Here is a 17,569-nt window from a genome sequence, read left to right as displayed (position 1 = left end):
CTGAGAACTACTTAAACCTAACTAACCTAAGGACATCACACACATCCATGCCCGAGGCAGGATTCGAACCTGCGACCGTAGCAGTCGCGCGGTTCCAGACTGTAGCGCCTTTAACCGCTTGGCCACTCCGGCAGGCCATCTTAAAGTATTATAAGTTTTTTGTTTGGGGAAATCCAATATATGATGGCATTCTGGCCTACTATAATGTCACCTTGCATGGCACGGAGCAAGTCGTGAAATGACATTGTAGACATTCTGAAGTAATTAAAGAATTTATATTCACTGTCCCTCAGTTGCCGAAACAATGTGATAAATAAACTCGTAGAAAGTCTATTACTTAAAAACTGTGTGAAACCAACCTGTGAATTATCGATTTTTCTTGCAGTACATCCACAAGATTTGTGTTTTATGGGCTCCACCGAAACACAATGCGAGCGTGACGCACACTACCGCTCCTCGTCTGAGCTCTCCGGAGATCCGATCACGCGTTAACGTACGTTACATCTGAACGTTGCCTAAATTTTAGTTGACAATAAAAATTCTTTTAAGGTTGCCTCTGCATCTGCGAGGTATTGCTGAGATGCGTAAAGCAATGTCACGAGCAAGCTTAGAGGACGGACACATGGAATTTGAATGAAACCGGGTCAAAAGCGGTTATCCTGTTGTACGTTTTCGTGATTTGACATATTTATTTCACTTAATTTTTTCGCACGAATCCGTTCCTGTTGTCCTGTTAACAATGGGAGGGAAGTCATGTCGCCATCTGTTTGTGAATAGTTAAACTTTGTTCGGTGCGTTGTCGTATTTCAGCTGTTTTCTGTTTTCTAAGGCGAAGATAGGGTACCAGCCCAAGTCAGTGTAGAAAACCGCCTAAAACTCATACACAGGCTAGCTGATACACCAGACTAAAACTCTAACCCACCAACCAAACGCCATTTTGTGTGGTTCACCTTCCTGTCTGGCATGCTAGCGCGTTGTGTTTGGCTATACGAACAGATGTGTTGCAGATTATGACTACCAATATCTGTATTCTTTGAAGTTGCTCAGAGATCTTCTTTTCCGTCTCAGTTAAGGAATGAAAACAGTAGGGTGCACTGGCAGAGTTTTGTAAACCGTTCTAACTAGGTACCGTAGTGCAATATAGCGAGTTTGATTTAACCTAACGACCAATGTACGATAGTTGTGGTGTTGCAGAGTCAAATTCAGCAAATAAAACATGAAATATTAGTGAGAGACTGCGGGCCTATGCGTTTATTGTATCCATATCTGAGAATGAGACAGAATAACCAACAAGTGGGTAACATCCCACGACGCGGAGCGTGGAATATCAAAAGTTTGAAAATGATGGGGAAACCGCAAAATCTGAAAAGGGATATGCAGAGGCTATGTCTAGATACACTGTGGATTCAGTGAAATGAAATGACAATAATGATTTCTAAAAATTGACACATTGCAAATCGGAAGCATGCGATCTTTGTAATGCTTGTATAATAATTTATTACGTCACGATCGCTTAGATGTATGAAAAAAATTCACATTACCGATTCCGGCAAGTATTGGCCATCTTTAGATCCACTAAAAACCATCGTACAGATATGTAAATAAATGTAGTAAGGCGCTTTGAACATATTGTCATTTTATGATTCAATAAATGTACATTATATCATAACCTGATAAAAAGACTAGAATTAGAACATGGATCTGTTTTATTGTGTATGGATATTGGAAAGAAGAGGTAACTGGGAGAGGGAGGAAAACAAAGGCGAAACAGGAGGATAACAGCGTCCTCTGCACCTCCTCAGGTTTCCTGTGGTCAATCCAGTAAACCTGGTATTTTAAACAACATTGTCAACAACACAAAATATTAAACTTACAATGCCTGAAACTTTATTAACAAAGTTGTTTAAGGAAAAAACATTTAAGAACTAATACGAAAAATTCTCTTCCTACTAGCATACATATCAATCTTACACATATGAAGATAAAAATCTGAGCCTATATCGTATCCTCTGTAAATTCTAACATCGGTAATCTGACCTTCTATTTTGTCATTTGCAATGACGTAATCAGTCCTGACCCAAAACCTCTTACAACACAAATCTGCGTATATCTTTTTCTCTTAAACAACGTATCCCTACCTTTAGTTCGTTAAAACTTACAAAATTTGTTAGCGTCTGTCCATTATTGTTGATTACGCTTTCTCCAAAAGAACTAATGTACTCAGGGCTTCATCTGTTGCCTATTATCACATTAAACTCTCCGGTTATGACAATCTCGCCAGTATTTCCAAACCACTTTTATAATACTTCATAAATTTGTTCCGATTCTTCTGCTTTATCCTCCTCTGGGGTATAGACAGAGATTAAGGTAAGCATTCTTCTGAGAGATTTCAGACGTACCAACATAATTCTGCCTGAGTTATATTCGTACCTCTTAATTCTTTCTGCTAGACTTAATTTAATTATAATTGCTACACCCTTGCTGCTCTCTGTTGATTGGCCACTCCACTATTGAATACACTACTGGCCATTAAAATTGCTACACCAAATATATTATACTAGAACTGACATGTGATTACATTTTCACGCAATTTGGGTGCATACATCCTGAGAAATCAGTACCCAGAACAACCACATCTGGCCGTAATAACTGCCTTGATACGCCTGGGCATTGAGTCAAACAGAGCTTGGATGGCGTGTACAGGTACAGCTGCCCATGCAGCTTCAACACGATACCACAGTTCATCAAGAGTAGTGACTGGCGTATTGTGACGAACCAGTTGCTCGGCCACCATTGACCAGACGTTTTCAATTGGTGAGAGATCTGGAGAATGTGCTGGCCAGGGAAGCAGTCGAACATTTTCTGTATCCAGAAAGGCCCGTACAGGAGCTGCAACATGCGGTCGTGCATTATCCTCCTGAAATGTAGGGTTTCGCAGGGATCGAATGAAGGGTAGTGCCACGGGTCGTAACACATCTGAAATGTAACGTCCACTGTTCAAAGTGCCGTCACTGCGAACAAGAGGTGACCGAGACATGAAACCAGTGGCACCCCATACCAATACGCCGGGTGATACGCCAGTATGGCTGTGACGAATACACGCTTCTGATGTGCGTTCACCGCGATGTCACCAAACACGGATGCGACCATCATGACGCTGTAAACAGAACCTGGATTTATCCGAAAAAATGACGTTTTGCCATTCGTGCACCCAGGTTCGTCGTTGAGTACACTATCGCAGGCGCTCCTGTCTGTGATGCAGCGTCAAGGGTAACCGCAGCCATGGTCTCCGAGCTGATAGTCCATGCTGCTGCAAACGTCGTCGAACTGTTCGTGCAGATGGTTGTTGTCTTGCAAACGTCCCCATATGTGGACTCGGGGATCGAGACGTGGCTGCACGATTCGTTACAGCCATGCGGATAAGATGCCTGTCATGTCGACTGCTAGTGATACGAGGCCGTTCGGATACAGCACGCCGTTCCGTATTACCCTCCTGAACCCACCTATTGCATATTCTGCTAACAGTCATTGGATCTCGACCAACGCGAGCAGCAATGTCGCGATACGATAAACTGCAATCGCGATAGGCTACAATGCGACCTTTATCAAATTCGGAAACGTGATGGTACGCATTTCTCCTCCTTACACGAGGCATCATAGCAATGTTTCACTAGGCAACGCCGGTCAACTGCTGTTTGTGTATGAGAAATCGGTTGGAAACTTTCCTCATGTCAGCAAGATGTATGTGTCGCCATAGGCGCCATACTTGTGTGAATGCTCTGAAAAGCTAATCGTTTGCGTATCACAGCCTCTTCTTCCTGTCGGTTAAATTTCGCGTCTGTAGCACGTCATCTTCGTGGTGTAGCAATTTTAATGGTCAGTAGTGTATTATATAATTTTTCATATTCTGATCAGTTTTAAGCTTCTTTCTGTTTCAGGGATAAAGGCTACATCCACCTTAGGAGTTTGCAACAGCTCGTAATTAATTTCGTTTACGAGTTATTGATCCAATATTCCAAGTCCCGGAAACTTCTTCAGCAATTCAACTCTTCGTCTTTTTTCTTTCCGAGGCCGTCAATACTTAAGCCATTCCTAGATTGGAAGCTATTCTAGTTTCTGCCAGCAATGTACATTTTTTCCGACTGCGCTACGAGAGCCGGGCAGGTAACGCCTCCTCTTAACGGTTAAATGTGGTTGTCACTCCTGTCTAATGACACGTAGCCTCTAACGCCCTGGTGACGAGCATCCTAAGCACTATACTGCTGCAAGATCGATGATGACGGGACGATGCCGACTTGAAATGTCCCTGAGAGATTTCAGTCTCTGACAGGCAGGGCGGCCCCCAAACAACGCCTACCGCCTGGAGCAGTGGCACGCGGCGCCCTCGGTCCAGATCTCCACGGACACCGTACCCCGGGACCGGCCTCGCCACAGACGGCTTACTCCGCCATCGTGCGATACGATCGACTCGGCTTATCTACCGGGGGGGGGGGGTGGGGGGGGACGCCCTGCGGTCACATTAGGTTTCATGCCCAGGTGAGCCGGTTTCACCAGTGACGTCATGCGCAACAGAAGACTACTCATTTAGACCAGACATTGCACATGTTGCAGACCTACCGTAGAAGAACGCCTTCGCCTTACCTTGACCTAAATAAAATTTTCCTACCCACTGGAGTTAATAATGCATCTCGCGTCCCCAACGAGATAACAATACTTTAGTTCAAGTAAAATGTGCACCGAAGGTTATACACTGCTGGCCACCGTAAATGCAACACCCTGAAGGAAGCATCCGAATCAAGTGAAATTTACACCATGGGTTTGCAGCGATGAGATATGCAACTGATTAGAATTTCAGCGCAGACGCACATCACGCGCGCCTGTCGCGCCACCTCATAGCGCCATTTAACGCTTGGCGATTTCGACGAGTGTACGTTCGGCACGTGTGTTTACCTTGTGGTTGTTTCACAAGACGATCAGTTATGCCTCGTAGACAACAGCGAACATCGTTTGATCAAGTATCCGAGTTCGACAGAGGAAGGATAGTGGCTTACCGAGATTGTGGATTATCATACAGAGAAATCGCTAGTCGTGTTGGACGAAACCAAACAACTGTAATGCGGATGTGTGACCGTTGGATGCAGGAGGGTACGACGGACCGACGTGGTCGATCGCATTCACCTCGGTGCACCACTGCACGTGCTGATAGGCAAATTGTGCGCATGGCAGTGGCGGATCGCTCAGTGACATCCCGAACCATAGCACAGCACATTGCGTCTGTAACGCATCATCCAGTGTTTGCGCGTACCATTCGACGCCGTTTACAGCAGAGTGGTCTGTCCGCAAGACGTCCATTGCTTCGTCTACCATTGTCGCAGAACCACAGACGTCTCCTTCGCCAATGGTGTGATGACAGACGGATGTGGACGGCAGAATGGAATGACGTTGTCTTTACTGACGAGGCACGCTTCTGTCTGCAGCACCACGATGGTCGGATTCGAGTGTGGAGACACCGTGGAGAGAGGATGCTGGACAGCTGCATTATGCACTGCCACACTGGTCTTGCACCGGGTATTATGGTATGGGGCGGTATTGGATATTACTCTCGCACGCCTCTAGTACGCATTGCCGGTACTTTAAATAGCCGGCGCTACATATCCGAGGTGCTGGAGCCAGTTGTCCTTCCTTACCTTCAGGGCTTGGCCACAGCCATATTTCAACAGGATAATGCGCGACCACACGTGGCACGCATTGTCAAAAGGTTCTTCGTCAATAACCAGATTGAATTGTTTCCCTGGCCGGCTCGCTCTCCGGATCTTTCGCCGATAGAAAACATGTGGTCCATGGTTGCTCAACGAGTGACCCGGATTACATCCCCAGCTGCCACACCAGATGATCTTTGGCAACGTGTGGAAGCTGCTTGGGCTGCTGTACCCCAGGAACACATCCAACGTCTCTTTGACTCAATGCCGAGACGTGTGGCGGCGGTGATCTCCAACAATGGCGGCTACTCTGGCTACTGATTCTGGCAGGGACCACATGTCACAGACGTCTGTAAACGTAATCATTTGATACTTGGTCAACATGTTATCTACAAAATAAATTTTGTTGTGCTACCTCTTGTCTTTCTTGGTGTTGCATTTACGGTGGCCAGCAGTGTATCTGCACTATGTGGTCGAAAGTATCCGGGCACCCCTATGTAATGCAAAACTGACAACTGTATGTCTGGAGAGGCGGGTTCGCCAGTATTTAAGGAGGTGGGAAGTATTGCGTTGTCAGTACAGAAGCAGTAACAGCAGCATGGAACGGTCAGGGAAGCTCAGTGACTTCGAACGTGGGCTAGTCACTGCGTGTCACCTGGGAAACAAATCCATCGGGGACATTTCAGATTTTCTAAAGCTGCTCAAGTCGACTGTTGATGATGTGATAATAGACTGGAAACGCGAAGGAACGAACACAGCTAAATCAAGTCCAGTCAGATCTCATAAACTGAAAAAAAAAAAAAAAATAAACGCGTAAAGTCATCAGAAGGAATCACTAGTAAAAAAACTGCTACCAAGCAGTCCAGCTAGCACAATGATTGTGTGCAAGGCTCGATAAGAATGGCGGACAATGGTCGAACAGCTCACCATGAACCACACATTTCTCTACTCTGCGCAACGTAACGCTTAAGTTACTGTAAAGGGCGAAGCCACTGGACAGTAGATGACTGGAAACGAATGATTTGGAGTGATGAATCACGCTTAGCCCTGTGGCAGTCCGATAGAAGGGTTTCGGATCAATTACTTCCTGGAAAACTTACCTGCCGTTCTCTTTAGTCCCAACAGTGAATTACGGAAGAGGTTGTGTTACAGTGTGGAAGTGTTTTACGTGATCGGAGTGTGGTCAACTCATTGCGCTTAAGAGAACGCAAAATGCGGAAGGATATGAAAACATTTTACAGCTATGTGTACTACGCACAAAAGAGGAACAACTGCAGACGATGAGTGTTTGTACTAGCATGACAGTGTACTTTGTTATAAAGCAGTGTCTTGAGGCTATGACTTCCTGAAATGGATTGGCTTGCTCAGTACCGTGACCCGAACCTAATGGAACACCTTCGGGATGAGTTAGTAAGTCGACTTCAGATCATAGCTTCCAGCATCACTACCTTCCCTGTTTTCGGCTCTTGAGGACGAATGGGCTGTAATTCCTCCACAGACATTCAGACACCTCATTAAATGTGTCCCCTGCGGAGTTCAAATCGTCATGAAGGCGTAGGGTGGACACACTCCACACTAATAGGTGTTGGGTACTTTCGATCAGATAGTGTACATCTCTGCTCCGAATGCCACCTGATGATACATGGTAGATGATATTTTCTGTGCCACTATCGCTTCCCCTTTTTGCTATTCCAGTCGCAAATTGTACGCAGGAATAACGATGATTGATAAGCCTCCGTGTGAATTGGAATCTCTAATTTTGCGCGTAACTTCATGATATTTTCACGATATATACGTTAGAGATGGCAATGCATTGATCGGCTCTTTTAAGAACGTACGCTTTCAGAATCGTAACAATAAACCCAACTGTGACGAACAATGATTCTCTTGTAGCGTCTGAACTGGACTTAGAAGAGCATCTTCGTGACGCTTTTGTGGCTGCTAAACTAATCTGTGACGAAACAGGCTGCCCTTCTTTGGATATTCTCTCTTTCTTCTGTCAGTCTTATCTGGAAAGGGTCCCGGATAACGGGAAAAATTCGAGTACGGTAGATTGAGGGTTTTGTAAGCTACCTCCTTCATAGGTGGGCTACCCTTCCTGAGGAATTTTCCAATAACTCAGGGGTCCGGTTTTCCTACGATTACTTCTATGTGATCATTCCTGTTTAAATAGCATCATACGCATACTCCCAAATATTTTATGGATGCGACTGCTAACACCGATTGTACTAATTCAATAACTGGTCTCTCCGTCTATTTATGAACAATACGTTACAATTTTTTAGGGTCAGCTACCAGTTCATGAACCAAGAGTCCATCTTCTGCATCTCTCCCTGCATTTTGGGTACAATTTCCGTGCATTGCGTCTTCTCCATATGCAATAGCTCTATCCGCGAACAGCCTCATGGACGATATCGAATATGTGATTTGTATATTGTATGACACAGTACATTAATCTTGCACAGAGATCAACTTGGTAAAGCAAAAACGTACGGAGTGCAAACAAACTTTCAATCCATATTATTTATGTATCTGATATGCATGTCGGTAATCTTAATTCTTTCTTAATATGTGACACATTCAAAGAACGGCACTGCACGCCGCAGTCCTGTAAGTGGACACTTTATGATAAGGAGTAACGTACATTACGTGTTTTGTTGTTTCAGAAACCATGTGCGAGAGCAACAACAGCGTGGAGGCGGCCATGCACGTGGCGCCGCTGGAGCTCAGCGACAACCGCCGACAACAGCAGGTACGTACTCGCTCCTCGGCTCGCACCATGGCGACTCTAGGAGGAAAATTTCAATCTGCCAGTGTGTATTATTTATGTCCACACACGTACCATTACACTCACAAAAATGCTGTCCTATGCGTCCTGTCCAGCCAAGGGCCAAACTCCAAAGATATGCGGCCGCACTGAACGAACAGCAATGTGAGCAGTAAAGGGGGGAAGGGAGCGATTGGTAGTTATACGCGAAGTACCATCCGGCACATAACATAATGTGACTTGACGTGCATAGATGTACAGGGGTTGGACAAAAATATAGAAACACCACGAGGAATGCATGATGCTAGTCCAGCCTGCAGATTGGAATGTTATATTTGACTACGAGCGGCACCTGTGCAGTGTCCTCAGTGCGTTGTAAGTGTCAGTTGAGATCAGAACAGATTTCTGTGTAGTTGTGGGTGCGTTATGTCGAAGCTAGGTGAATTGGAATTTGGGAGAATTTTTGGTGCTTCAGTAATCAATGTAGGCGAAGTCTTAGGTGTTTCAAGAGGCACCATATCTAACATTCATACCGCACGCAGGAAAAGCGGGAAGACATCATTCGCCAAGTCACAATGGAGACGAAAGTGTATGTTGAATGATCGTGACAGACGATCACTGAAGAGGACTGTGACGAAAAATAAGAGGACGGCAGCCGCAAAAGTCACTGCACGACTGAATGTCGCACTTGGGAACCCTGTCATCACAACACGAACGGAGCTCCATAAGCTGTGAATTACAGGGCTAACTGGAATTCCAAAACCACTCATCAGTGATGTAAATTCCCGTTACTGGAAAACTTGATTCCAAAGCAACAAGACTTTCACTGTGGAGCAAAGGAAGGAAGTCATCTGGTAGGATGAGTCCTGTTTCACACTGTTTCCAATTTCTGTCCTAGTTTATATTCGACGAGTAAACGTGAGATGGGTTCGTGATGATGTTGGACAGCCATACCCCGTGGGCCCTATGGCTACTGTACGCGGTCACATTAATGCCAAGAAATATGTGACCTCATGAGATCCATCCTACTTTAAAAAGTTTGTTCCTCAATGGTGATTCTGTGTTCCAGAACGACAGGGCACCTCTTCACACAGTTCGCGTCGTGCAGGACTGGTTTTTGTGTACGAGGATGAATTGTCACACTTCCACTGGCTACCACATCCACCAGGTCGCAGTACTATTGAGTCTTTGTGGTCTGATATGGAGAGAAGGGTGCCCGATCGATACCCACCTCCATCATCGCTACCTAAACTTGCCACTACTTTGCAGAAAGAACTATACAAGATTCCACTGAAAATCATACAGTAGCATTCCGAAAAGACTGGAAGCTCTTTTGAATGCCTACAGTTTTCCTACACCGTATTGAGCATGGTAATGTGTAGTGTTTCTGGTGTTTCATTATTTTTATCCAATCCCTGTAGATAAGTCTGCTTCACCCATCTGGGGAACCTCAAGCCAATCTGCCTGGACTTGATTGACCGACTCCATTATACGGTTTAAGCAGCCAATAGAAAGCTTTAAAACTGATAAGCACAGAGGCCGGCGTCAGAAATTGCTGTCTACATCTACATCTACACCTACATAAATACTCCACAAGCCACGTACGGTGCGTGGCGGAGGATGTCCTGTACTATCATTAGCCATTATCTTTCTTGTTCTACTCGCAGTTAGAGCGAGAGAGAAACTACTGTCTACATGCTCGGTATGAGCCCTAATTTCTCATACATTATCCTCGTGGCCCATACGCGAAATGTACAGGGTGTTTCAAAAATGACCGGTATATTTGAAACGGCAATAAAAACTAAACGAGCAGCGATAGAAATACACCGTTTGTTGCAATATGCTTGGCACAACAGTACATTTTCAGGCAGACAAACTTTCTAAATTACAGTAGTTACAATTTTCAACAACAGATGGCGCTGCGGTCTGGGAAACTCTATAGTACGATATTTTCCACATATCCACCATGCGTAGCAATAATATGGCGTAGTCTCTGAATGAAATTACCCGAAACCTTTGACAACGTGTCTGGCGGAATGGCTTCACATGCAGATGAGATGTACTGCTTCAGCTGTTCAATTGTTTCTGGATTCTGGCGGTACACCTCGTCTTTCAAGTGTCCCCACGGAAAAAAGTCACAGGGGTTCATGTCTGGCGAATAGGGAGGCCAATCCACGCCGCCTCCTGTATGTTTCGGATAGCCCAAAGCAATCACACGATCATCGAAATATTCATTCAGGAAATTAAAGACGTCGGTCGTGCGATGTGGCCGGGCATCATCTTGCATAAACCACGAGGTGTTCGCAGTGTCGTCTAAGGCAGTTTGTACCGCCACAAATTCACGAAGAATGTCCAGATAGCGTGATGCAGTAATCGTTTCGGATCTGAAAAATGGGCCAATGATTCCTTTGGAAGACATGGCGGCCCAGACCAGTACTTTTTGAGGATGCAGGGACGATGGGACTGCAACATGGGGCTTTTCGGTTCCCCATATGCGCCAGTTCTGTTTATTGACGAAGCCGTCCAGGTAAAAATAAGCTTCGTCAGTAAACCAAATGCTGCCCACATGCATATCGCCGTCATCAATCCTGTGCACTATATCGTTAGCGAATGTCTCTCGTGCAGCAATGGTAGGGGCGCTGAGGGGTTGCCGCGTTTGAATTTTGTATGGATAGAGGTGTAAACTCTGGTGCATGAGACGATACGTGGACGTTAGCGTCATTTGGACCGCAGCTGCAACACGGCGAACGGAAACCCGAGGCCGCTGTTGGATCACCTGCTGCACTAGCTGCGCGTTGCCCTCTGTGGTTGCCGTACGCGGTCTGCCTACCGTTCCAGCACGTTCATCCGTCACGTTCCCAGTCCGTTGAAATTTTTCAAACAGATCCTTTATTGTATTGCTTTTCGGTCCTTTGGTTACATTAAACCTCCGTTGAAAACTTCGTCTTGTTGCAACAACACTGTGTTCTAGGCGGTGGAATTCCAACACCAGAAAAATCCTCTGTTCTAAGGAATGAACCATGTTGTCTACAGGACACTTGCACGTTGTGAACAGCACACGCTTACAGCAGAAAGACGACGTACAGAATGGCGCACCCACAGACTGCGTTGTCTTCTATATCTTTCACATCACTTGCAGCGCCATCTGTTGTTGAAAATTGTAACTACTGTAATTTCGAAACTTTGTCAGCCTGAAAATGTACTGTTGTCCCAAGCATATTGCAACAAACGGTGTATTTCTATCGCTGCTCGTTTAGTTTTTATTGCCGTTTCAAATATACCGGTCATTTTTTAAACACCCTGTATGTTGAGGTAGTATAAATGTTCTGCAGTCAGAAGAACATGAATACATTTTAAGATTTATGCATTACGCACAGAGGAACAGCTCGGTCCTCTAAATTTTCTCAGTACTATTCCTCGAAAAGAACATCTTCCCTCCAGGGATTCCCATTTGAGTTCCTGAAGCATCGCCGTAACACTTGCACGTTCTCTGAGCCCACCTGTAACAAATCTAGCAGCCCACCGCTGAACTGCTTCTATGTCTTCCTTTAATCTGATCAAGTACGGATCCAGAAAACTCGAGCGATACTCAAGAACAGGTCGCACTAGCGTCCTGTATGCAGTCTCCTTTACAAATAAATTACACTTTTCCCAAATTCTCCCAATCAACCGAAGTCGACCATTTACCGTCTCTACAACAATCCTCACATGCCCGTTCCATTTCATATAGTTTTGTATCGTTATGCCCAGATACTTAAACGACGTAACTGTATCAAGCGGGACATTACTAAAGAATCCAAAAATTATGGGTTTGGGATTTCTACTCATTCGCATTAACATGCTTTTTTCTATGTTCAGAGCTAGCTGACATTCCTCCCGCCAATTACAAATAGTGTCTGACATCTTGTGTCCTCCTACAGTCACTCAACTTCGACACCTTCCCTGACACCACAGCATCGTCAGTAAACAACCGCAGATTGCTGCCCAGCATGTCCGTCAGATCATTTGTGTGCCGAACCAGGAGATACATGAAACTTCCTGGCAGATTAAAACTGTGTGCCGGACCGAGACTCAAACTCGGGACCTTTGTCTTGCGCGGGCAAGTGCTCTACCATCTGAGCTACCCGCGCACGACTCACGTCCCGTCCTCACAGTTTTAATCTACCAGGAAAGTTTCATAACAGCGTACACTCCGTTGCAGAGTGAAAATCTCATTCTGGAAACATCCCCCAGGCTGTGGTTAAGCCATGTCTCCGCAATATCCTTTCTGTCAGGAGTGCTAGTTGTGCAAGGTTCGCAGGAGAGGTTCTGTAAAGTTTGGAAGGTAGGAGACGAGGTACTGGTAGAAGTAAAGCAGTGACGACGGGGCGTGGTCGTGCTTGGGTAGCTCAGATGGTAGAGCACTTGGCCGCGAAAGGCAAAGGTCCCGAGGTCGAGTCTCGGTCCGGCACACAGTTTTAATCTGCCAGCTAGTTTCACATCCGCGCATACTCCGCTGCACAGTGAAAATCTCATTCCAGGAGATAGGTGTTGGTCGTGACGTGGTGAAACGTCTGTCTAACTTCGTGTTGCCGGTTTGCCGTGTAATCTAGCCACACTGAGCTGTGGGAGCATTCATCGCTTCTGCTGAAACAGGAGTGTAGTACCAACAACGAACAGGAAGGCTTCGTCTGCCTTTATCTAGGGTCGTCACTGAAGGTAAATGGTTGAGCTCTCGCAGGACACTTACACCGCCCGCCCAAAACGTTCAGAGATTCAATTTATTCTTGGCGTACAAATGACGTTAGTGCAGCAACGACGGTGGCTGCTTTAAACAACAAATGTGCATAAGACCGGTCAACTGTGAGCAGGCAGTATTAAGTACTGGGCGTGCGGCCACAATGTGACAAGTGTTGTTGTGTCAGAATCGCAGTGCAACAACATCCCTAAATCAAGTGTTAGGCATTCTCAAGAATGTTTGAAAAAAGCGAAAAAAAGTGCAAATTATGTCCTGCACATCACATATTGACTCTCGAACAAAAACGATGAGTTGACAGCTGCCGCGACTTGATTTGAAATGTGAACTGCGGACATCTTTATTCTGCAAAAAATCATCGCTTGTGATGAAACTTCATGTTATCAGCATGAACCTACCAAAAAATGAAAAGTGGAGAAATTCACATGAAGATTCACAACTTGATATCATAACCGGGGTTCAAGCCAGTGCGACGCGCCAGTTGAACAACATTCCAAAGAAGGATTTTCTAACACTTTCACATGGTTGTATGAACGTGCTGTGGGTTGTATTTACATGCGAGGAGAGCTTACAGAACATTAAAATGCTCTTGTTACTGAAATATAGCTTCTGTTTACGTTGTCGAAGAATAAACCTTTTGTCGTGACAGATTGTACCACAATTTTGCAACTGAATTTCTGTTCCGCGAAAACGTCGCTGGTAATGATCTCGTTCTACAACTATCGAAAAAGTACCTTGAAAGGACCCCAAATTTTTCCACAGATACTGTAGCTCTTATCGACTAAATTCTCTGACACGGCAGAAGCAGTTACGAGATGATTACAGCTCAGCATGCTGAATCATATCTTAATACCGCACAGCTTACGAGAAGTCTCGAGTCATGAAAGACACCTTTTGAGGGAAGTTAGGAGTCATGAAAATGAAATGAATACTGTCTTACGATTAGTTGGCAGAAATGTATGTACCATCAGAGTAGCTCTACATGTTACAACGATGACCATGAGTAAAGAAGTTTCTCTGCCTCGTGATGACTGGGTGTTGTGTGATGTCCTTAGGTTAGTTAGGTTTAAGTAGTTCTAAGTTCTAGGGGACTGATGACCATAGCTGTTAAGTCCCATAGTGCTCAGAGCCCAGTTAAGAAGTATTCAAATGGTTCAAATGGCTCTGAGCACTATGGGACTTAACATCTATGGTCATCAGTCCCCTAGAACTTAGAACTACTTAAACCTAACTAACCTAAGGACATCACACAACACCCAGTCATCACGAGGCAGAGAAAATCCCTGACCCCGCCGGGAATCGAACCCGGGACCCCGTGCTCGGGAAGCGAGAACGCTACCGCGAGACCACGAGCTGCGGACAAGAAGTATTACTGATTCGGTGCTACCAAATGCGAAACACATGGCCGGATTCAAAACTTCGAAGCAGTCGCCGTTTCATAGTATTATTGCAGATTTGCGCGGTAAACAGTGTAATCTGTTGGCAAATATTGACTTGTCTGTGCGTTGTTCAGTTCATTAGACGTGGATAGTGATGAACTGATTGCTGAGCTGGTTAAAATCGGGACAGCGTGCTAGCACTGTGCCTTTGCCATACTTTGTCATTAAAATAAACCTAATAACAGAATATGTTCACAATATAGCCTTTTGTGGATTGTAGGAAAAATTTATTATCTTTAGCGTGCAGGAAGAGTATGAAAAAAGACGTTGTTTCTTGTCCGTCAAGATTAAACTAACACTGAAATAAAACTCAAACTATAGTAGCAGATTCTAACAAGAGAGGAAATAAAAATATGAACTTTATTTTTCATTTGTACTCGCGTTGTATTGTATGAAACAGGAGATTGATTTTAAATACTCTTCAGGTTTGAGACACAAGTATTATCCTAAGAATATTCAATGTAGAGGACGTTAATCCAACTGAAGTTTAGGAAAAAATTGTTTTGTTTTATAAAGGATACTGTTTTATCAAACAGGCCATTGGAAGCCAATTCGTTTCTCCTACTCCTCTTTTTCCCGTGACTTAAATTCCAATAAAATACACTGATGGAAAAAAATCTTAACACCAAGAAATAATTAATGTAGAGTAAAGAAGTTTCGAGGCAACATTTGTCTAGCGAGTGAAAAGTCTTTGTAAATGTGAAGTACTGGTACATTAATAACCGGTGTGACCGCCATAAAGTTGAACGCAAGCATGAAAACGTGTATGCATTGTGTCACAGAAAAGCCATATATCAGTTTGTGGAGTGAGTTCCACGCCTATTGCACTTGGTCGGTCAGTACAGAGATAGTTAATGTTGGTTGTGGATGACGCTGGTGTTGTCGTCAGATGATGTCTCATATTTGCTCGATTGGAGAGAGATCTAGTGATCGAACATGCCACGGAACATGTCGACACACCATCGAACATGTTGGGTCACAACAGTGGTATGTGGGCGAGTGTTACCCTGTTTAAAACACCCCGGGAATGCTGTTCACGAATTTCAAACAACCGGTCGAATCACCTAACTGACGTACAAATTTGCAGTCTTGGTGTGTGGGATAACTACGAGAATACTACTGCTGTCACACACCCCAGACGATAATTTCAGATGTAGGGACAATGTATCTAGCACGCCGACAGGCTGGTAGCAGGCGCTGATCCGCCCTGCTCCTAGAACGGCCATCATTGGCACCGAGCGAGAACTGGCTTCCATCAGAAAACACAACATACCTCCACTCACTCCGCCCTTCAATGAGCTCTCGCTTGACGCCACTGAAGTCGCAAACAAGGTAATTTGGCATCCGTGGAATGCACACTACAGGGCGCCTGGCTCGGAGCCGACCTTCAAGTAAGGCCGGTATTACATTATCAAATTTCTTTGTCAAAGATTTGATCAAAGATGTGAGCAAATATTCCGTCAAATATATTTGACAAAGATCTTTGACGTAGGGCTAGAAGGGGTATTACACTGTGATCAAATTTTTCGTCAAAGTTCAAGATGGCTGACAACAACTTGTTATTAACCGCAGCAGTTGCATGTACCGCAATTGCGTTGTGTGAACATGCGGAAAAGCAGTGGGGGAAAAAAAGGGACCATACATACTAGGTTGACTGTCTTAAATTCCAGGGATTACAACTTGATAATAAATTCAGTTGGGAGGAGCACACCACAGAACTGCAGAAACGCCTTAACAAATCTGTATTTGCAATTCGAGTGTTAGCAGACATAGGCAACATAACAATGAAAAAGCTTGCGTACTTTGCCCACTTTCATTTCATAATGTCATATGATTTAATATTTTCAAGTCAGACAAATGTTTTCAGAGTCCAAAAGTGTGTAATACGTATTATTTGTGGAGTAAATTCACGGACGTCCTGCAGAAACCTCTCCAAAGAACTGGGTATACTAACTACCGCCTCTCAGTATATTTACTCCTTAATGATTTTTGTCCTAAATAATATATCTTTTTTCCAACACACAACTCAGTTCATACATACAATACCAGGAACAAAAGTGATCTGCACAAGGACTTAAAAGCACTTACTTTAGTTCAAAAACGGGTCCAATACTCAGGAACTCTCATCTTCAATAATTTGCCAGCAAACATAAAAAAATTTAGTGACAAATAAAGATCAGTTTAAAAGGAGCCTGAAAGAGTTACTAGAGGCCAACTCCTTCTACTCCACTGACGAAATTTTTAATAGAAACAAATGATATATTGTATTTACTCATACTATTAGTATTGTTATTTCAGCTTAAAAAAATTGACATGTTCCACATCCACGAGGATCTCCTCACCACGGATCCATGGAATGAAAAACTAATCTAACCTGGGTGAAGCCGTGGGTTTTACGACGACACGATAAAAGCATTGAACAAAACTTGTTACGTGAGCTTACAGTGGAAGACGTCAAGTCGTACATCCATTACTTACGAATGGATGAGCATACATTTCTCTATGTGCTCAGTGAAGTGTATCCTCATATCACAAAGCACAATATTCACTTAAGAACTGCTACATCTTCAGAAGACAGGCTCGCTGTAACACTCCGATCCCTTGCTACAGGATAGGGATATGTTAGGTTAGGTTAGCTCAGGTCTCGTCTCCAATCTTCTTAATCTATTTTTGTATTCAGGGTGCCTCACGTTGTAAAGTGCCTCATCAGATTCATACATCTCTGTTAATTTTGTAGTTGTCGGCACACACCAATAGTATTTACCAGCAATGTTTATACAAACACTACAGACGAGAGAACGCTGCAGCGATGCTAGCGCTCCATGTGGTAAAATGTCACATTGCAGTGAACAGAAGACAAGCGATTTCTTTGATCAAATGTACAGCGAGGCCCTAGATTTGATCAAATATTGGACGACATTTGACAAAG

General features: G+C 44.3%; 1 protein-coding gene across 1 annotated transcript in view; it reads left to right on the top strand.

The window, feature by feature from the left end:
* The window catches only part of LOC126194042 (hexokinase-1-like), a 293,879-nt gene that overhangs the window by 113,162 nt on the left and 163,148 nt on the right, over positions 1 to 17,569 (top strand). The window contains exon 2 of the mRNA XM_049932735.1: positions 8,366 to 8,451. Within this exon, the coding sequence (XP_049788692.1) occupies positions 8,371 to 8,451 (81 nt within the window). The 5' untranslated portion in view covers positions 8,366 to 8,370. The remainder of the gene's footprint in view (positions 1 to 8,365; positions 8,452 to 17,569) is intronic.

This window comes from Schistocerca nitens, chromosome 1 (genome assembly GCF_023898315.1).
Source record: "Schistocerca nitens isolate TAMUIC-IGC-003100 chromosome 1, iqSchNite1.1, whole genome shotgun sequence".
NCBI lineage: Eukaryota > Metazoa > Arthropoda > Insecta > Orthoptera > Acrididae > Schistocerca > Schistocerca nitens.
Note: the sequence above shows the minus strand (reverse complement) of the source record. Positions and strands in the feature narration are given on the sequence as shown.